Source organism: Pipistrellus kuhlii, unplaced genomic scaffold (assembly GCF_014108245.1).
Source record: "Pipistrellus kuhlii isolate mPipKuh1 unplaced genomic scaffold, mPipKuh1.p scaffold_m20_p_24, whole genome shotgun sequence".
Classification (NCBI taxonomy): domain Eukaryota; kingdom Metazoa; phylum Chordata; class Mammalia; order Chiroptera; family Vespertilionidae; genus Pipistrellus; species Pipistrellus kuhlii.
The window spans coordinates 4054364-4076321 of NW_023425523.1; the positions used below are offsets into that span (position 1 = coordinate 4054364).

The 21958-nt window shown below is 43.3% G+C and overlaps 1 protein-coding gene across 6 annotated transcripts in view; it reads right to left on the minus strand.

The window, feature by feature from the left end:
- Positions 1 to 340: 340 nt before the first annotated feature.
- CEPT1 (choline/ethanolamine phosphotransferase 1) overlaps positions 341 to 21958 on the minus strand; it is a 30502-nt gene continuing 8884 nt past the window's right edge. The window contains exons 3-10 of one of the 6 annotated variants that reach the window (XM_036453330.2): positions 21220 to 21367; positions 19089 to 19230; positions 8858 to 8942; positions 3085 to 3216; positions 2275 to 2433; positions 1650 to 1775; positions 1017 to 1106; positions 341 to 574 (exon numbers count right to left, since the gene is read on the minus strand). In XM_036453330.2, the coding sequence (XP_036309223.1) occupies positions 392 to 574; positions 1017 to 1106; positions 1650 to 1775; positions 2275 to 2433; positions 3085 to 3216; positions 8858 to 8942; positions 19089 to 19230; positions 21220 to 21367 (1065 nt within the window). In that variant the 3' untranslated portion in view covers positions 341 to 391. Of the gene's footprint in view, positions 1107 to 1649; positions 1776 to 2274; positions 2434 to 3084; positions 3217 to 8857; positions 8943 to 14248; positions 14334 to 19088; positions 19231 to 21219; positions 21368 to 21958 lie in introns of all 6 variants that reach the window. The other 5 variants (XM_036453331.2, XM_036453336.2, XM_036453335.2 and 2 more) reach the window with 5 other exon arrangements.

Below are 21958 nucleotides of genomic sequence, written 5' to 3' on the forward strand. Positions count from 1 at the left end.
AACTGCATCATTTTAGTGTGTGTGTGTGTGTGTGTGTGTATGTATGTCCCTCAGAGATCCCTGATTCCTACACAAAGAACACAAATGTCTTTGAAAGGCGGGACAGGGTAACGATGGCAACAACAACAACAAAAAACTATCAGGAGGGGAAAAGAATACAGTCCTGTTTTAAGTTGAATAATTTATACAAAACAGAAAGGTCACAGGACAGAACGACAACGTGGCTGACCAAATTTTCTTATTTATTAAAGAACAGAAATCAATTTTGCTTCCAGTTTGAAAAATGACATTAAAACATAGTTTTATTCTTCCAGTGAATAAAATTGAGAAAAACGCTGGCTTTCAGATCATATATTTATTTAAAAAAATAAAATGAATCGACAAAGGTACATTATTCCGCATGCTGACAGGGTTCCCAGCCCACGAGACACTCCGTTTCTTGAGCAATAAAAAAATGACTTCCTCGACAATGTAGATAGGAAACCTTTCCCTCCGGATTCCGGGTGTTGGTCACTCGCTCCCCCACACAAGCCAGAGGGCACATCTCCTGAGCCGAGCTCCTTTGCAAAGAAAGCTTGAGAAGACATGAATCAAAGATGTCACTAAAAGATGATGATTTGTTAAAATTATAAAGCAACCGACTTTTGGCCTGCAAATATTCTACCTAAGCAATCTCCACTGCAGGGGATCAGCCCCCCAAGACAATCTTATTCCGAATCCAGGACAGCTGACAAGCACATGGCATTGTTCCCCGCACGCTCGCTTGGCCAAGCCTGTACATCGACATGTACAACATATGGGACAGGACTTCAAACTCCCGTTCTCACAGAGGATCGTTAAGGAGTGTTACCAGTAACAAAGGATAAAAGTTATACCACGTTGATTATTATAAATTATATTTGTTCTTGTCCTCCCCACTCTCATTAATATGTTCAGATTCTTTCCTGCAGAAAGCACGAGTTTCCTATTCCACACCGGCTCCATCACTAGTGATGGTTCGAGTGAGCTGTAGAGGCCTTGATTCTGAAGACGTGTATGTGCAGGTGAGATGCGATCTGATTGCAGACGCTGACACAGTAGCGGATCAAATCAAACAAAGAGAAGACCTGGAACGAAACGAGACGATTAGAGTCACCTGACCTGCGTAGGCTACCCTCAGCTTACCAGTGCAGAGGCATGGCTTCTGGATTTCTCCCTCTCTCTTCAGAGTCACCCTCCGAGCCATACAATTTCACACACCAGTATTCACTGATTCTTCCTTAACAGCAAGGATCAACAAACTCTTTCTTAGAGACAGTCATTATTTCAGGCTTTGTCATGAATGCTCAACTCTGCCATTGCTGCATGAACGCAGCCACAGATAACACATGCATGTATGACCATGGCTGTGTCCCAATAAAACTTTATTTACAGCCTGGGTATTGTTTGCCAACTCCTGCTTTATAGTCAGAAATAGGGATTTTATAAGCCCTAATGCGGGCAGAATTAAAAATTAATGTAGAAAATGGTTCAGAGATGAAGCCACAAGGAACAAAGTCCTATAAGTGAGGCTTTGACATTCTAAATCATTCCAATTGTAAGATGGCTCTCTCAGGACTGGCCCACTGAAACAAGCAAGTAGCCTCCACATCATGAAATACAGTACCTACCAGGGCAATCCAAAGCACAATGTATTCATCGATGAAGCTGTTGAAATACTGATCCAGAAACAGAAGTGCCGGGCCTATGAAGGCTGTGTCGTGCAAGTGCATTTCACTCTTGGTCATGTGAGCCACCTAGGAAGGAAGGAAACCAATGGCGTGGGCATTTCCGTGTTGGAGCAACTGTGAGCTACGCAGAAAACCAGGACTGTGCTCCAACATCAAGTCTCAAGAATTCTTCAGCAACATGCGCTCATTTCTAAAACCAAAAACCTGACAGCACGAAGTGTGTGTGAGAGCTACGCACCCCAGGGTTCTGCCATCAACTAGGCCCCCAACCACGCCTCTCACCAGGAGCCCGGTGTGAGCGTCTAGACGGAGGCGGAAGAATGCAGGTGAGCAAACTAAGCAGGTGACACTGTGGAGAGAAAGGAGAGCCACGTGGCTCAAGGAGCTCCTGGTAAGCCTGCTGTCCCTTCACAGAAGACACCAACAGTGCCCAGACTGATGTCAGGAGATTCCAATCGGAGGAGGGCAAACTCTAGAACTTCTCGGGACACCAGGGGGTGAAAACTACGGCCCTAAACCCAGAATAAGATGAAAATTAAAAACAAACAAAAACGTTCGTGCTTACCACAAGCTTATTGGTGATTTTAGCAGATACAAAACCAAACGTCAGTATATAAAGACAGGGATGCTTTTCAAAAAGCTGGACTGCGGACTTCTTGTAGATCATCACGGCTAATGTGATCACGGATCCAATGTGGAGGAAAGGAGAAAGGACACTTGTTCCCTGTGCAGGGCAGAGAGGAGGCGGGTTAGTGGGACTTGATACCGACCAACTGAAGCTTTTAAGAACCTTGTGCAATCTGACAGCCAACAGTTTCTACAACGGAGCATCAGCACAGCTCAGGAGAAGCAGGCCCCGGCCTGGGAAGGCACAAACTGAGGAGTTCACTTTTAAGAGGCCAGGCTTATTTTATAAAACAGGCCACACTTAAAAAAAAAAATAATAATACAGGTGCATTAAGTTTGTGCATATCACAAAAATACAAGCATATCATTGTATGCATGTAAAATAAAACTGAAGTTTTGTATGTTACTCTTTTTAAGACTAAGAGGAAACTCCTAGTTGACAAGTGATTTTATATAATTCAGTACAATTTTTATTGATTTCAGAGAAAGGGAGAGAGAGAGAAACATCAGTGATGAGAGAGCATCATTGATCGGCTGCCTCCTGCATGCCCCCTTGCTGGGGATCGAGCCTGCATTCCAGGCCTGTGCCCTGACCAGAACTGAACTGTGACCTCCTGGTTCACAGGTCAACGCTCAACCACTGAGCGATGCTGGCCGGGCGATTCCATATAATTCAGGTGAAAAACCAAGTGACCCCCACACTGAGTCCTAGCATAAACCATCACTGGGAAGCACAAGCGATACTCACTGCGATCGTTGATCCATTTTTCCCAACACCACCTGTGAAGATTACACGGAAATAATTCGTACAGGAAAATATGGTCCCTGCGACAGTACAAAGTGCAGGAAAAATTTTCACTTGAATATTCAGCACTGGAATCTTTAATAGGCAGAGAGAAAGAGCAATTAAAATATATACAAACTGAAATAGGAAGACAGAACAATCACATACTCAATTCATATTCTGATTATGTTCTCAGTTCAGTAAATACTTAAAACTGATGGAAGCTCCTCTCTCCTTTCCTTTATGAGCAATATAACAAGTCTCAGGAGATGAGGCTAGACAGAAATTCATCTCACTGCAAAAGAAAATAACTGATCCAACTTGCTTAATTTGAGTCAGAAGCTATGTGTTGAACACATCTCAGAAGCCTGGCAACAGTGTGAACTGGGCTGTCTTCTGGTGTTTTTAGCAAAGAGTTCTCTGTCTTTTTCTTTGTGCACTTTTTAAAAACTCTACCCCCACATCCTTAATTTGTTACTCATTGTTACGATCAAATGTGGATGATGAAAGACTACAAATATTTGCAACTGGATTGAAAACAAACAGCTGTAAACCAGAGGATGGAAGACAGAAGTTCTACTCAGAAGAGTCCCCACGGCCAAACTGTTAGGATGCAAGCAGCCAGGAAGCAGAGGGCACGCGAGAAGGGTTCACGCGTGGGGTCGAACACGGCAAGCACATCGAGGAGGAGGAGGACGGATTTAAAACAAGGAGGCTGAGTGGTTTGAGATCATGTATTTAATCTTGCGAATACAAGCCCATCATTTAAAATGACATACACTTGCATTAATATTTAAAATCATTTAAGAATCTCTCCCTTCCTATACCTCCCCTGTAGCTTTTCTAAAGTCTCAAGTTTTGTCCAATATAGACTGAAAGAAAGCAACAATACAATAATGAGTCTAAACATAGAAATAAATGACCATAGGAACAAGCTTCCAAAAGCCCAGGCTTAGCAGGCAATGAGTTTTCACAATGAAAGCAATGAACGAGAGCTGCTAATGCTTTTTAGGCTGCCATCTGCCTACACGTTTAAAAACCAAATGGAAAAATCTGAGATCTTCTATTTGTTCCTATGGATAAAACTGCAGTAAAATTAGTAGATGTAATTCTTAATGTTTAGATCCTCAATTTCTTCAAAATTCTTAAGACCTCTCTTTGTTTACACAACTCTATGACCTCTTGCAAAATTGCAACTCTAAAAAAAAAAAAAAAAAAAAGTTGGAATCAACTGTTGGAGCTTCAAGATGTACCGTGGTGGTGTTTACGCTTCTGACATGAAAAAGGTCAACTTCAAAATCAAGCCAGACCTTTCTGGCCCATGCTCAATGCTGTCCTCCTTCCCTAACTGATCTCCAAGCCCTACAGACCAATCCAAAACTTGTTTTCAACAAAAGGGAAAACCAACACCATGGCTGCTCGCATTCCAGGAGGTTTTTCTGCTCCGGTTCAGAAAGCCAGAGCCACTGCAGAGGCAACCTGAGGCACCTGGCCGAAACTCCGAATGCGGGCCGGCTCCCTGTCCCCTCCCAAGACAAAGGCCCTGTCTGGCCGGAGGGAAACCCTACCCTCTCCCTCATTCCAGAAGCAGCCAGGCTTTAGGGGCCGGCGGAATGGGCGCCAGGGGCCGAGAGCTGCGTCCAGCTGGCTGGACGGTGTCACAGCTGTATGTGAAACCTGGAAAATGCTTCAGGACCATGGAAACGGCAGCTTTTTGAAAGAAGAGAGAGGCAGCAGATGCATTAGAAAAGCCAGGCGCATTAGTGAGTGGCTTGGACCACAGAGTGAGCAAGAACAGACTCAGAAGCAAGTGCCGGAAACACGGCGAGGACGCACTCTCCCGCCGTGTGACGGCTGCACACACCAGGACGAGCTCCTGGGGAGGGCTGTGTTCGAGCCGATTTGTGTCTTCTCTCTAGAGCCCCATGTACTGCAGGAGGAAGACCTCCATCTCTTCCTCTCCATCAGTTCTGAGGGAGTGTGAGGACACGCTGGGCCCACACTCAGGGCACAGGGAAGCGAGCTGCCAGGAGACTGGAGGCAGAGTGAAGGGGAAGCAGGGGCCAGTGGAACCCAAAGCCTCTCCCGGGGATCCCTCCAACATCGGCACCAACTGCTCCGCTTACAAAAAGCACCAGAGGTGTTGCCACTGCCACCTCACACCCAAGGTTAAGGAGGGTGGCGCATTCTGTCCCTCCCAGCCTCTCTGTCCTCCTGGGACCCCTCCACGGTGGCCCAGGTGCACCCACTCTGCAGGAGCAGCCAGAGCTGCGCGAAGACCCTTCAGATCAGGCCTCCAGGGCTTCGGAGCCTCCGAGACTGGCCAGGACACATCTCCCCTGGGGCCTGGGGCCTGGCCCACAGCCAGGGAAAAACCCTCTCATTCATGCCATGAAATGATGCATCCAAAGTAATGCCAATCTAATGTACTTTGTGTCTTAAAAGGTTGGAAATGGAAAAAGGATCTCAAACCCTCAATGTACCAGACTGACAATGGACCCATGTTATGGTTCAATGGTTTGGGCTACTAACTGTTACACTAGTTTTCTCAGGAACATAATAAAGTGTTCCTATAGGTTCTATAAATCTCAGCAAAAATAGAAAGTACTATTGAATATAGATACGTTCTTTCAAAGAATGTGGACTACGACTATTTGTAAATACTTTTAATATAAGTGAATTCTATGAAAAGACAATGCAACACTAATTAGTGTCCACCTTTTTAGTTTGAGAATGAGATATGTTACACCACCTATATGACTTCAGTTCTACCTAATGAATAAGGTGTGTCATGGCTTAATATACACACATTTAATCAACTAGGACATGTAACGAGAATCAAATGTCAGTGAAAGGAACCATGTGCGGATTATTTATGGGTCCCTTTCAAAGTTGTATGCCCCCCCCCCCCCATTTCAAAAGAGTGATCTGATAACAGATAGTTCCCAGGCAGTCCAAACGGATCTATTCTTTTGGGAAGTAACACACACAAAAATGTGTTATTTTATTTCTTGCAACATGTCAACCACACTCTAGTGGACTTTTGTGCATAAAAATATTTTTTCCTGAAAAAAAAAGAAAAAAGAAAAACAAGACAAAAAATACCCAACCAAACCCAACCACCATAAACGACCACCGTGGTGAGAACCGGTCTCTGTGACGAGGAGGAAGAGCGGCAGGAACGTGTGCTCCACACGCAGCGACACGGACCACTTACCTGTGCGGGAGCTGACCGCCTGCGATCAGCTTTGTGAAGACCTCGGCGCTATTTTTGTTTGCCGTAAATTTGCTTTCTGAATATTAGCAAAAGCTTTTGAATGAGATTTAGGAAGCATTTTTCCACTTTATGACATCAACCTCAGAAGAGATGGAAATGTCACATCTCGATCCTGAACAAACCATCTCTCCCTTTGGCACACAGAGAAGTGGGAGCACCGCACATGGTCATCCCTCCTGCATGAACAGATGCAGCAGTAGATGCTCAGGGCCAAGAAGAAAACGGTGACATACAGTGGCCTGGGTCAGTGATGGGACTCCCCTGGGGACCGCTCAAAGGACACAGACCTTTTCTCTGCGCCCCCAAAAGGACCATGAGGTGAAGTCCTCCCCTTCATCCGGGGACGGTGACGGGAGGAACAGGGATGCGAATAAGACGGGGCGGGGGTCTCCCTCTGCAACTGATCTCAGTGACCCTGACGCTGGACCGGTGGGCCCCTTGTAAAACAACTAAAGGATGATTATACTTTCTTAATTACCAATAAAGATAGGGCAAAATATCTGATCCTTTAAGAAAAATTACATAAGTGATGTGTGCATAAATCCTAGTTTTAAAAAGGCAACAAGGTATACCTGCAGCAAACTTACTGCCAGGTAAAAGCCCAAACTGAGATGCGTGTGGCCTGAGTGGGTATGTAACCCCCGTACAACAGTGCTCACGTACTTCATGCTGGTAACTGGATGGATGGGTGTGCATACCTGATGCTGGCTTGTCTGGATGGCCAAGCCAGAATCCCATTTCATTTTGTCACCAGTGTGCTAAAACTACGGCTATTTATCTGTTTAAGATATTCAAACTGCGGGTGGGGGGCTGTGGGGAGATTTGGGTGTAAAACACAAAGCCATATAACACATGTAACTGGGGGTAGGCTTTACGATCTAGTTATGGGAAAAGAAAAAGCCTTCTTCTATGGCTGAATTATTTTTCAAATGCAGTGATATAAATTTGACATATTTAAAAAATAACTATTAACCTAATGGAGAGCAAAAGTAATAAAATTCCTTGGTGAAATCCATAGAAGTCAGATTTCACCAAAGACCGTACTGGCTCTGAGACTACATGGAGGAAAGGTGGACCTGAACGGTATTATGTACGTAGTATGTGCATGACTGAATGTTTTCCAGCTTTTTCTGGTTGGCTGTGGATTAGGCTTATCCCTTCATCCCCCAAATAAAGGGCATTAGATAATTTCTGGCAACACGTACTTAGGGGAGTGTGCTAATTTCACTTCCCTGTGAAATTGGTGCTCGGTGAGCTTCCTTTATACCTTAACATTAATCCGGCTTTTGAGAGTTCTGTTTGTGCAGGAGCAGTAAACCTTTTTGGTAAGGTAACTCCTGGTAAGTGACAAATACTGCATGGGCCGTGGGAGCGGTCGTGGTTAACCAGATCAGGGAGGACAAACTAGTTTGAATCAGATCTGGAAGGTCATTCTAACCCTAAGAGCAGCAACATGTGAAACTTATTATGTGATGGCTCCGTTCTAAGTGCTTTACGCACATTTACTCATTTAATCCACAAAACCGCCCGATGGGACCGGACTGCTGTCCCCACTGGACAGAGGAGGGAGAGAGCAGCAAGGAGCGGACAGGTGAAGCCCCACCGGAGACTGGAGCTGGGCCTTCTCAGGCAGGCGGGCTCCTGAGCCCGTGTCCTCCGCCTCCATGTCACACAGAGCACAGTCCCTCTCCCAGAGGCTTCTGGAAAAGAATCTGGGACTGCAGGGGAGCCTATATATTAGGTCAGGCTGAAAATCCAGGGTGTGGCTTGTTAAAAAAAAAACAAACCTATGGCACTGGCTTCAATAGCATCTGTTCAGTTTGGGGGGCAGAGTTACCTTCTTAAATACCCCAAATTTGCCATTCAGCTCTAAGCATATGACAAAAAAAACACGAGTTCTGCCGAAACTGGTGTGGCTCAGTGGATAAGAGCGTCAGCCTGCAGACTGAAAGGTCCCAGGTTCGATTCCGGTCAGGGGCATGTACCTTGGTTTCGGGCACATCCCCAGTAGGGGTGTGCAGGAGGCAGCTGATCGATGTTTATCTCCCATTGATGTTTCTAACTCTCTATCCCTCTCTCTTCCTCTCTGTAAAAAAAAATCAATAAAATATATTTTAAAAGCAAAACAAACAAAAAACTGAGTTCAGAAAGAGGATAAGCCTTGTCATTGGTTAACTCATACGCTCCCTGCCGCTTCCTCGGCTGTAACATGGAGGGACACATCACAGTGGGAGAGCACCTTGAAAACCAGCTCGGGGGGCATCTAAGGCATCACGTGACTGTGCTGGTGCAATCCACCGGGCCCTAGGGGAAAGTTGGGGTCCGACTGCTGTGTGCCTTTCGTTTTCAGAAAGAACCAAGTAATCTTACATTTCCCCCTGTAACCGCATTATCCTATATTAGAAACACAAGCAAAACACAACATGCATGACATGGGATACACAATGTGAACGAAATTACCATAGACTGCCAAAAAGGTGGTCCTCCAATCACTGCCAGCAAATGCATGATTATTATGAAGATTTGCACTTCAGTCACATCAATTCTGATTAGGTACAAAAAGCCAAAAAAGCAGAATTACTCAAAACAATTTCAAGTTCATTAGTTGCAAGCTTAGCAGCGTTCCTCTATCATGCACAATCGACACAAATCTCAAATAATCGAGGAAAGGGGAAGAGGTGTCACAAATTGGTTACAAGCAAAATCAAGTAAAATCCAGAGCCTTTTCATTGAATTTGATGAATTTCACAGAGCAATAAAAACCCCTCCTTTCCAAAGGGAGTTTCTGACTGAGGTTGGGCTGAAAACCAGAGCTTCACCTTTCCAACCAAAAAGAAAAAAAACAAGTGTGTGTATTCAGTTTTGAGTGTCAAGCAGAGGGTTGCGCTGTGCCGCCGTCTCACACCAGATCCTGGAACGCGGCTTTGCAGCGTCCAGCGGGAGAAACGGAGCTTTCACGGAGGCCGTGAGCAACGGACTGCCCTGCGGACGGCCTCGTGTCCTGCCTCCCACGGCACGGGGGTGAAAAAAGTCTCCCCCAGGTGTCAGAGTCTCATGTTTATGAGGTCAACTGCCCTAAGATCTCCGGAAAGAAGACACTGAAAGCAGCCGAGGGTTAGCTTCGAGGGAGCTGGAAATGAAGGACCTTACGCTCAGAGAGAGGCGAACCCGGTACAAAAACAGGCAGCAGAAAAGAGAAGGCCAGAGTCTGGAAAAAGAATTCGGGCAAAAAGACCGAGGAGCGAAGCCTACACCGTCCCTCCCTGCCGGCACTCGGTCAGGCCTGGAGGCCTCACCTCGGAGGCCTGGATCCACAGGCCTCTGGATGCTGAGAACAGCGTTCGCACCCGGTGTCTCACCACCGTGTTATTGTAATAGTGAGTTGGAAACGAGGGCGTGGTCCCAGAAACGAGGTGCCTCCACGGGATATCTGGTAGCTTTTTAAAAAAGTGGGGGCAGCTCCCTACAGTGATATAGACACGTGTGAACGACACATGAGGTAAAAACAAAAAACAGAACTATGCGTCTAGATTGTGCCTGTGTTACTTTTCCTGCATTAAAAAAATACTCTGTTTTTCCTTTTTGCCGTTAAACTGTGTACCAAGTGCCTGGAAGGATAAAGCGTAAACTGAGAGCAGCAGTCACCTGGCGGGGGGCAGCGTGGGAAGAGGAGGCTGGGGGAGACTCACTGCTTACCTTTTGTATAACATTAGTTTTTAAACAAAGTGAATCATTTATCTGTTAAGAAAGTAAGCTTTTTTTTTTTTTTTAAAGTCTAAGAAAAATAGACTTCAACAACGGCAAGGGGGCTCAAAGCCAGAGCGGAGCCGAGCACCCATTCCTAAAACTGACCTGACAACCAGCAGGCTAAGGGCTGGAAGCTCTCACACCCATAGCGAGGAACTGGGTGGAAACGAGTCTCTTGCCGCTAAGAAAAATGGATCTCTGTTTGCTCAAGAACGTTTTTCCAACAAGCTGATTAAGCAGCAAACATACAGGGATGCGGTTATCCGGATAGACACATTTTGGGGGGAAGTGGGCTGGATTAGGCTAAAAAGAATCCGTAGCGCTGACCTGGTGAGTGGTGTTGCCAATAAGGAAAATTACACTCAGTAGCGGACTCAGGAGACTAAGCAGGTGTCAAAGATGATCGACTCTGTCTCAGGTGGAGGGCAGACATCTTACAACATTTTGCTGGACATGTGAAGTAGCCTTGTAGGAGGGGAAGGGCCAGAAGTATAGAATTACAAAATAAAAATGGAGGGAACCTCATGCAATTATTTGTACCTCGGATAAATGTAAAAGGGAATAGAAAACATGAAAGATCTGTACAAAGCCCCAAACTGGGATACCTACCACACGCACTTGGTTCAAATTCCAAGACGACTCGGTATTAAGTGAAGGTGCGAGGGGATTTAACTGACATTCGGTGTGAGTTGATAAGCATGTTAATCACCTTTGCCCAGAATGTTTCGAAGATATACTTGCAAATTTGCAAACATAGTTTTTTTCCTTAAACTACACACAGCACATGCAATAGTGTTGTAATCTGGGCTGGCTACCAGCGTGGTTAACACAAGCGCTAGGGCTACCTTCACCGAGCCAAAGAAACCCTGATTCATAGTTTGACTTGTGAGCCATTATTTCAAAAGCATTTTCTTCAAAAAGGCAGTGAGGGTGCCTGGAACCCTATTCGAAGATTAGACTGCTGGTAACTACAGATTTGGGATTATTCCTAAATGGGCCTGAGTGCTAGGGAACGTGCATGCCCAGGGTACCGCATTCCTCGGGTGCGGTACCAGAAATACCATGGGTGGGGTGAAGATTGGTGGCCTGGAGTAAAGATTAGCTTCAAATTCAATGCACTGCCTTCTGATATTTCACTTCCTGCCCTTGATAAGGGGCAAACTGGGCAAGGCAAGCTTAGATTAACGCTAAATAATGACTACCAGCACAGCTGAGTGATAACCAGGAGTATTTTAAACTCAAGTGTTATATAGAGAGAAAGTCTAAGTGTCTATTTCTGAGGTAGGCTGAATTATCTAAAAAAATATTGTCTACCCCATGAATGACTGCCTGGATCTTTAGATGATCTTGGAAGACTTAAAACAAAAACAAACAACAAACTGTCTAGTGACTTTGAGGAAGAGAATAGCCAAAGGCCAGCGCAGAGCAGGTCCTCCAAGAGGACCCACGTTTGCTGAGGGGCAGCCAGTCCAGCTCAGCCTGGAAAACGGTCCTCTCACCTCGCTGAGCAGTAATCCTGGAGTTAAATACAGGGATCCCACTCAAACTAGCACCATCAATTCCGAAGAAACCTGGAAACCACTGGGAGTTACTAACACAGGTCTGAAAATTGATACTAATGGTAATGACCACTTACTATATGCCAGTCACTATAGTTAACATATTATTATTATTATTATTATTATTATTATTATTATTTTACTCTTAATCATCAAAACCACGCTAGGAGGCAGAACCTATTCCCACCATCCTATAGATGAGAAATTTAGTAAGACAGGCTAAATGATTTCCAACGGCCAGGGACAGAGACAGTAAGTGTTGTTCCTGCCGAAACCGGTTTGGCTCAATGGATACTAGAGCGTCGGCTTGGGGACTGAAGGGACCCGGGTTCAATTCCGGTCAAGGGCATGTACCTTGGTTGCGGGCATATCCCCAGTGGGGGGTGTGCAAGAGGCAGCTGATCGATGACTCTCTCTCATCGATGTTTCTAGCTCTATCTCTCTCTCCCTTCCTCTCTGTACAAAATCAATAATATATATATATATATATATATATATATATATATATATATATATAAAAGTAAGTGTTGTTCCTACGCAATGCTGACCAAGCTCTTCTACATTTTAGACTGTGATCAACAAACGTCTGTCAGGGGTGTTTAACTTGCTTTCACTGAGATGTTTCTATGTTTCGGGACGATGCTTCTCGTCTTCTAACACAATGTTCTCTAAAATGGCTCAACCCAACAGGCAATGGCTGACCTAGGGAGTTTCGATGCTAACAAATGAAATTAATTTGGGAATACATTAGAAAGAAGCTCTCGTTGTGAAGCTTATTTCCCCCCTGAACTCTGTAAGGAAAAAAAGTCCATCTGACAATTTTATTTAAGTGAGCAAATCTGTTCAAGTGGCGAATACCAAAAGCAGAAAACGTCTGCAGGTTCGCAGCAACCGGGGGAAGGGAAGGCGATGTGTGTGGAGGAAAAGCATCTTCCATGTTCAAAGGAAAATGCATTCATTTCCACAGACATTTTAACAGGAGGGACCTCTAACTACAGGGCCCTTAGTTAGCACAGGTACACACGGGGAAAGTAAACAATACAGTCAGCATCTTGACTGTGAATTTCATTAGGAAGAGTGGTGGCAGTGACCTTTGGTGGACGTAATTAATAGTAACATTTGAGCTATGAAAGTGGTCAATCTAGACAACTGCAGTGAGCCGAAGCCTCAGATCTTTGGAGAAAGTTCCAAAGAGAGGCGACCAGGAAAGGATGCTGAAGGGGACATCCTGAACATTATTCTAGCCCAGGATGGAATTCCACAAGTAATCATAAAAATATATTGTGAAATCAATTGGAAATGGCTTCAGTTTTGTTCCTGAAACATGCCTGTAGCACTCAGTATTCTCCACATGCGAAATTTATTTGATTGGGGGGGGGGGGGGAGTTGTAGAATATCCCTCATTATTGGCTTGTCCCCAAAGTTATTGTTACTGCCACTGAATAACTATATTTACAAAATAAACAGAACCTAAGCTCTATTTTTTTTTTTTTTTTTTGTAAATACACTCTTTCATTCTAAAGTGTGAAGGATGCCGAAGCCGGTTTGGCTCAGTGGTAGAGCATCAGTCTGCGGACTAAAAAAGTCCCAGGTTCAATTCCGGTCAAGGGCATGTACCTGGGTTGCGGGCACATTCCCAGTAGGGGGTGTGCAAGAGGCAGCTGATCGATGATTCTCTCTCATCGACGTTTCTAGTTCTCCATATCTCTCTCTTCCTCTCTGTAAAAAATCAATAAAAATATATTTAAAGTGTGAAGGATTCTGGCCTATTCTAGTGGGAAACAATTTCCTAATAAATCTTGAATTTTTAAAAGTCATAAGGTCAAAATCAGACTTCTAATATCTGAAGAAAAAGTTACGTTACCCTTAGCATTAACTACAGAAATTTGTATTTAATATTAAAAAGCACACACCTGAAAAAGAAAATAGTCAAAGGATGACTATAGTAACAGGAAAGCTAAAGATACTTAGTCTTAAAAGCACAAGAGAGGAAAATAGTAAACATAACAGAAGCAAGAACAGCTTGTAGCATTAATTTTTAAAAAACAAAATCACTGCACACAGAAGCAGAAGCACCAGGACTGCAGAGCTTAAGTGATACGCTAAGTAAGTGAAGAGAGTAAATGGATTTTTTTCTACATCGCTATAAAAAGTTCTTTTACTTATCTAAGGAAAACTCTGCTTGCTTTATTGTTTTCAAAATATAAATACCCAAAGAATTCTATTTCATGGTGGAAAGGTATTTGTTTTTAAAAATATTACATAGAGCAAAAATGATATTGGTTATAGTAGGTAAATGGGAGAGAGAATTGTTTTTAGCATCAGATCATCAAAATATTATTTTTTAAAAATTTTGTTTAATAGGGTGGATTTTTATTGCCCTATTAGATATTAAAATTATTCGTTTTCTAATAACCTGTTTGCCTGTGAAATACCACCAGACTTTTGATTTTTTTTTTTAATTACTCTGTGCATGACAAAGGTGCTGTCATCATTGAGTTCACGCCATTTGTTCATTGGACAGCATGAATGTTCTAGCAGTTACCGTGGAGTTCCAGAACCAAGGTCCCAGGGTTCCTGTGAGAAGCTGGCATATTATAATTATGATCTGGGACTCTGTAACATCGAATCTATGCATAAGGAAACAAACATTTCAAAAGAGCTTTACTCAGAGCTTCTGCTGAAGAGCCCTACTAACACAGCTAACAACATGAGGTTTAAAACGTAGCATTCTCCTTATAAAGACGTCTAAAGATTCAACGACACAGTTTATACAATCCTATGGCTGTCCTATGCATCCATGGGCGTTTCTTACCCAAATCCAAGTCGTATCAGAGCATAAACATTAAAACCATAACACTGAATAAGTGACTTGTAAATCGGCAGCTGGAAACACTAGAACTAAAACGCCAAGTGAGCTGAGAGACCTGGGAATGGTGACGACGCTTGGCGAGTAATCACACCATCTGGGAGGAAGGTGCCCTGAGGGCCGGGACCTCTGCGGACAGGCCTGTGGGTAAGTGCTTCCCAGAAGCCCCGATGTGCAGACATCTGTGTGTCTGTCTGGGAAACCACGGATGTCTCGCATCCCTTCACTAACCCACACCCACACCCACACCCACACCCACACACACACACACACACACACACACATAATTTTTTTAAAGAGGGTTGCCCTGGCCGGTTTGGCTCAGTGGATAGTGTCAGCCCTGCGGACTGAAGGGTCCCAGGTTCGATTCCGATCAAGGCCGTGCACCTTGGTTGTGGGCACATCCCCAGTGGGGGTGTGCAGGAGGCAGCTGGTCGATTTTGCTCTCATCAATGTTTCTAACTCTGTATTTCTCTCCCTTCCTCTCTGAAAAAAGCCAATGAAATATATTTAAAAAAAAAAATAAAGAGGGTTGTTTTTTTTCTGAAATGGTAATTTAAGAAAGAATTCTATCTTAAATTATTTTGTAAGGTTATTAAAGGTACAGCAACCTAAATTTATGATATATATATATAAAAAATCCTTGTGATTTTTTTCACACACGTGTAAACATCAAAATAAAATAATTAAAAGTATTTAAAAATAAAATTCCTGCCAAAACCGGCTTGGCTCAGTGGATAGAGCGTCGGCCTGTGGAATGAAAGGTCTCAGGTTCGATTCCGGTCAAGGGCATGTACCTTGGTTGCGGGCACATCCCCAGTGGGGGGGGTTGCAGGAGGCAGCTGATAAATGTCTCTCTCTCATTGATGTTTCTAACTCTCTATCTCTCTCTCTTCCTCTCTAGAAAAAATCAATAAAATATATTAAAAAAGAAAAAAAACACCACATTTAAAAATAAAATTCCTAAGGGGTCTAAGGCTGCTTCTACTTTCTTCTGAGTAAGAAAAAGGGATTTAAAAAATATATATAATTTATTAATCTTTTACAGAGAGGGATAGAGAGTTAGAAACATCGATGAGAGAGAAACATCCATCGGCTGCCTCCTGCACACCCCCCACTGGGAATCGGAATCAAACCTGGGACCCTTCAGTCCACAGGCGGACGCTCTATCCACTGAGCCAAACCGGCCAGGGCGAAAAAGGACTTTAAAAAATTCCTTTATTCAAACTTCATTTGAGAGTTGACCTGCTCTTTCCTAATTAAACAAAATAAGCGCTGGGCTGGGCTTCTCCTCCACGATCAGACTGGACTTCACCAGTCACGTTCCTCTTCTACCTGCTCTCGCAAAACATGCGAACTCCAAAGGCCTTTTCAGAACTTCTTTAAAGATATCTTTATTACTCCATATACACTGACATTTGGATAAATATCTTCTTAAATGTGAAGCCTTTGCAGCATACTTCTATGAATGTGGTTACTTACTTTTACTTTAAAATTATCAATTTAGCGTTGCCTTAATGTGAATGCAGGATTTCAGAAAATAGTAGACAATTTTCCCAAATAAAATCCAATCCCTTACAAATACTATTTAACTTAAACTGAGATGCTAAACTCAAAGTGGCCTCAGATCTCCCTGTGGTTTTTCACACCACTGTAAGGCAGTGCCAGGCGCCCCTGTCTTCATCCTACAGTGCTCGCTAGCTTACTGACTTCCAGTGTATGCTGGGACCTTCCCCACTAAAAACTAATGGGAATTAACTTTTACAAAATATAAAACCCTCCCTCCTCTGAGCCCACGTTCTCTCTTGCTGCTTTCCACCACAGCCACCCGTTCTGTACGTGACTGCGCTGCGTGCTTATGTATTCCTTTCACTCGTCATCCCCCAATCTGGCTCCTGCCCGCCACTACAGAGAAACCACTCTGCCGGCCTCTCGCTGCCAAATCCACTGCACACGCTTCAGTCCTCGTTTTGAGTCTTGGCAGCATTCAGCATTGTTCTCTTTCAAAACCCATTCCGGTATGCCTCCTCCTACTCCGGCTGTTCAATCTCATGGGCTTCTTTCTAGGCTCGCTTTCTATGTTTTCAGCTCTTCTTATCCTATTGGAAATCTGAAATTCCCCATAAACACCTTCCAGATAGAACTCCCTTCAACAGGCCCCTCTGGCCTGGATGGGCAGCTCAGTTGGCTGGAGTGTCATCCCCATGCCACGGTTTGGGGTTTGATCCCTGGTCAGGGCATATACAAGAATCCATCAATGAATGCATAATTGAGTGGAACAAATCAATGTCTGTCTGTCTCCCTCTCTCTCTCTTTCTTTGTCTCTCAGGACACATATAATTATAAGAATCCATCAATGAATGTATAATTGAGTGGAACAAATCAATGTCTGTCTGTCTCTGTCTCTGTCTCTGTCTCTCTCAAAAGGCTCCTTTCCCTATAGTGCCTCTCTCTACCTTCCGCCCAGCCACCCGGGAAGGTGGTCTGGGAGCCACGCAGTCTCCACTCGCTCTCACTCTCCACATCCAGACAGAGGTGCCTACAGTTTCTACCTCTTCAATCTCCACCCTCCCCTTCCTCACACTCACTGTGCTGATGCCTCCTAAGGGGTCTCCTTCCTCCTGTCACAGCCACTCATCAAAGTGCTGTCAGACTGAGCCTGCGCTGGGCCCTGCAGAGGTTCCCCCAGATTCAGGACCAAAACTCACACTTCTCGGCAGGACCCAGGCCCTGGGTTTCCGGGGTCTTCTCCAGCCCTATCCCCTACCTCTCGCCCACAGGCATCTGATGCGCTAATGTATGGCCCTGCCCGCAGTTCTCCAAGTGCGTATTTCATCAAAGAAATACGCCGCCAGGAGAACTCTAAGCCTGGCAAACAGAAAGCTGTAATAGCAAATGATGCCCACTGACACCTCCCCTGCGTCCACGGCTTTCTCTCTCCTTCCTTCAGCGCTCACACCACATGGCTGATGCTGCTTGACTTAAAGGAAAAGAAAACAGATCAGGGCTAGGTGATAAATACTGTTTCAAAATAAGGGCCTGAAAGTTAACTCTGAGATCATACCAATGAAACACAAACTATGTGAAATCCATAAAGTAAAAATTCTATCTTTGAAAACAGTACCATCTCTTAATTAAGGCAAACCAAGTGATCGTAGAAGTCTGAGGGGAAAAAATAGGTACATAGTATTTTCGAACAGTATTTTTTAAAATATCAGAAATTTTAGATATTTTCTGAGCACCGATCGTTTTTAAACTGCTGATCAATGTATACCATCTCCCATTTGACACTCACATCCACTATTGTCTCTTATAATAAGGATAACATCTTAAAATGGGCCTTAAACACGTTCTCTGAACTCCTTTATTTTGAAATGATTGAGACATTTCTCTTAGTTAATAACCAAAATATTAATAATTATTTAGTTTCTGTCATAAACTAAAAACATCTTAAATTATATTTAAATAAGTTTAGCAAAAGTCATCTCAACTAAACTTGTAGAGAACACCTGACTTTCTATGCGCTCTGTATCTTTCAAAACGTCACCAACTAAATTCATTATGGATCTAAAATTCAAAATTCCATCAATGATTCATCTTAATTAGAGACTGGGTTAAGATGTTTTATCATTTACCATCAGATTTTTATTTTGACATTTCATGATGCATTCTGAGTCTTTTTTTCAAGTTCTTTCTCTTTTAACCTTGTACCATGAAAAAAGTCAGAGACTACCTGGAGCAGTACAAATAGGATCTGTGATACTTAATTAAACACCAGTTGGTCAATTCCACCCTTAACCTCATTCCGAGACTGGTTTACTCATTAATATTTATGGATTACTAAGCTGAACTATTCACTTTGAAGTTTGAAGGGAGTTTTTGTTTTTAGTTTTTAAATTCTTAGGCACTTGGTTGTAGTAATAACCTATATGGTGTGCTCATGTCAATCAAATTACCAAGAGCTTATCTTCTTATAGATTTATAAATAAAGCAATGTGAAAGAACAAAACCTTATTAAGCTACGATATTTAGAAATTAGAGTTGCTCTTTGCTCTTATTAAGTATCTTTTTCTTTCCTGAAAACGAGTTTTCATAGATCAAAATAAAACACAGGTCGGGCTGGTGTGGCTCAGTGGTTGAGTGTTAACCAATGAACCAGGAGATCACAGTTCAATTCTGGTTAGGGTACCCGCTTGGATTGCGGGCCTGATCCCCAGAAGGGGGCATGCAGGAGGCAGCCGATCAATGATTCTCTCACATCTCTGATATTTCTATCCCTTTCTTCTTCTTCCTTCCTCTCTGAAATCAATTTAAAAAAGTAAAAAAACAAAAATACTGTGATAGAATGACACATAATGGAGACCTTTAGGTAATAACTAGACTAATGAGGATTGTCAACTTCTTTCATTTACTAAACTAATTTTGTAATTTGACCAATACCTGATATTCAAATACCTACGAGCAACATTCTTGTTGCTTGAAAGATAAAACAGAATAACCGTTAAGTGCTACTTACATTCCAAACCGCAACGTTCCAGAGACGTATGTTTGCCAGTGCGCACAATAGAACATGAACGTCCCAGCAAAACAACAGAAGAACATCCAGTCGGGATTTGTCCCCAGCTGCACCGCAATGCAAGTTCCAAGAACCACAAACACTGCAAAAGAGAGAGCACAATGAACAGCAGAACAATCTGAATGACACACTGAGCTGGCCTAGCCTGTTTAGCTCAGTGGTTAGAGCGCTGGCCTGTGGACCGAAAGGGCACGTACCTCAGCTGCAGGCTCCTCCCTGGCCTGGGCCCCCGGTTGGGGCGAGTGCAGGAGGCAACCAATCGATGTGTTTCTCTCACCAATATTTCTGTCTCTCCCCTCCCTTCCACTCTCTCTAAAAATCAATGGAAAATATCCTTGAATGAGGATTAAAAAAACGCACACACAAAAACCCCCCCACTGAGCTGAAATGATTTTAGAGGAGAAAGAATAAAGACATGCTGTAAATGTATAATCTGTTATCAATGATAAACAAGAAAGAATATAATCTTTTACAGTATAGCTTACCCTGTAATTTCTTTTTTTTTAAAAAATATATTTTTATTGATTTCAGAGAAAAAGGGAAAGAGAGAGATATATAGAAACATTGATGATGAGAGAGAATCATTGATCGGCTGCCTCCTGCACACCTGCCACTGGGGATTGAGCCAGCAACCCAGGGTTGTGCCCTTGACCGGAATCGGACCCGGGACCCTGAAGCCCACAGGCCAGCACTCTATCCACTGGGCAAACCAGCTAGGGCTACCCTGCACTTTCAATCTTTCCTTTCTCTACAGGATGGTGACCACTGCTCTACACTACTTAGTGACACTAAGTTTATGAAAGCAACTAAAATACGTTAGCGTTTTTTTTTGTTTTTGTTTTTCGTTTTGGAGTATTCTCCCAATTTAGTGATAGTGTATTAATAAACAGTTAAAAAAAAAAAAAAAAAGACAAAGCAGAGTCAAAAAGAAAGGAAAACTAGCCTGGCCAGAATGACTCGGGTGTTGAGCGCTGACCTATGAACAGGTCACAGCTCCTTTCCTGGTGCGTGCGGGCAGGGCACAGGCCCAGGCTGCGGGCCCCATCCCCAGTGTGGGGTGTGCAGGAGGCAGCGATCGATGATTCTCTTTCATCATTGAGGTTTCTCTCTCTTCCTTTCCTTTTCTCTCTGAAATCAGTAAAAATATATTTTTAAAAGATAAAAGGAAAAATAATTCACAAAGGACCTCCTTGCTTCAGATGGAGAGCCGTCTTTTCTTCCTTAGCAGATACCGTGATGGACTTCCCTATGAGTTTCCAACTCAAACTACGAAGCAAAAATACTGTCACTTAAAATGAAACAGGGCCTATCTCTCTGCTGTCAGGATGCACAGAGACAGCAGCTTTAATGTGCACCCACATTGCAAATCTGAGTCCACGAGGTAAAACCATGGAGGGTTCTGTTTTCCTTTTAAAATCTTCTCATTGCTATGCCAAATGACAAGAAACCAACTAAAGAACTAATTAAAAATAAGGGTGTGGGTGGTGGTGGGGGGAGGAGACTAGAAACTGTCTTTTAGTTCCTAAATCTCTAAAAAGATACTGAGATATTATTTTACACACAGTACAAAGAGACATATCATTTATAATCTAACTATAGTAACTCAACTATCACTAGCTTATTAGTGTTTTTCTAGTCCTTTGCTCATAGTTGTACCCCAAATCTATAATATAATTTTAAATGTCTACAAAATATCCATCTAAATATAAAGACTAGGAATTTCCTAGTCTCCCACTATTGTACTCACATCTATAATTTATGAGATTTGTGTGTGTTTTTTATGATGACAACAATGCCATAAGGTTTTGAAAAATAACTGGTGCCAAAACAGTAACATTTCCGGTTAAAAAGAACTTTAGTGGAAACTAATATAATTTCTAAATTTCCCAATACAGCTATTAATGAACAAACATGAACCAGTTCTACATTTTTGGGGGAAATCCTGAAACTTACACAAAATCCCCATTCTGATAACCATTATACCACCATAAACCTCCTATTTATTCTAGCACTGTTTGTCACATCCCCTTTGTCACTATTAATCATTAATATTTTAAAAAATCAATAGTACCTGTTGATAGTGAATCACAACCATGATCAAAAAGTTCTCCCAGAGGAGTGCTGCTGTTGGTTCTCCTCGCCTGCTTCCCGTCTATGGCGTCCAGAGACTGGTAGATGAAAAGGCCGCACGCACAGGCGATGTACGCCCACAGAGGAGCCTGTGTGACAACACAAGCAAAGCAAGATTAACACACGTGCAGGACTGGTTGGCTAATGTGTCTCATCTCCATGTTCCACTGGTGGGAAGCTCTGGGAGAGAAGATCCAGGTGCTACGCCATGAAAAACATCCCAAAACAATCCAAACTGTGAAAGAAGTAAATTCCTTAGTTAGTACCGGTGCTTAAGCAGGAAATGGGTAACATGTGCCAGGGACATTCCAGAAATCCCACGATCCATAAGACTCAGTAATTTCTAACATTTAGATTCTAAGAGTCAATGAGTAAATAATGTAGTACCGTGTTTCCCAAATTGTATCTTTCAAGATGTTTACAGGGATTACACGGGGGGAAAAACCCTCTACCTGCTAAACACACGTGGGAAACTCTGGCTTAAACAAGTCTATTCTAGCCCTAGCCCATTTGGCTCAGTGGATAGATAAATGTCGGCCTGCAACCGAAGAGTCCCAGGTTCGATTCCGGTCAAGGGCACATGCCCAGGTTGCGAGTTCCATCCCCAGTGAGGATGTGCAGGAAGCAGCTGATCAATGATTCTCTCTCATCATTAATGTTTCAATCTCTCTCTCCCTCTA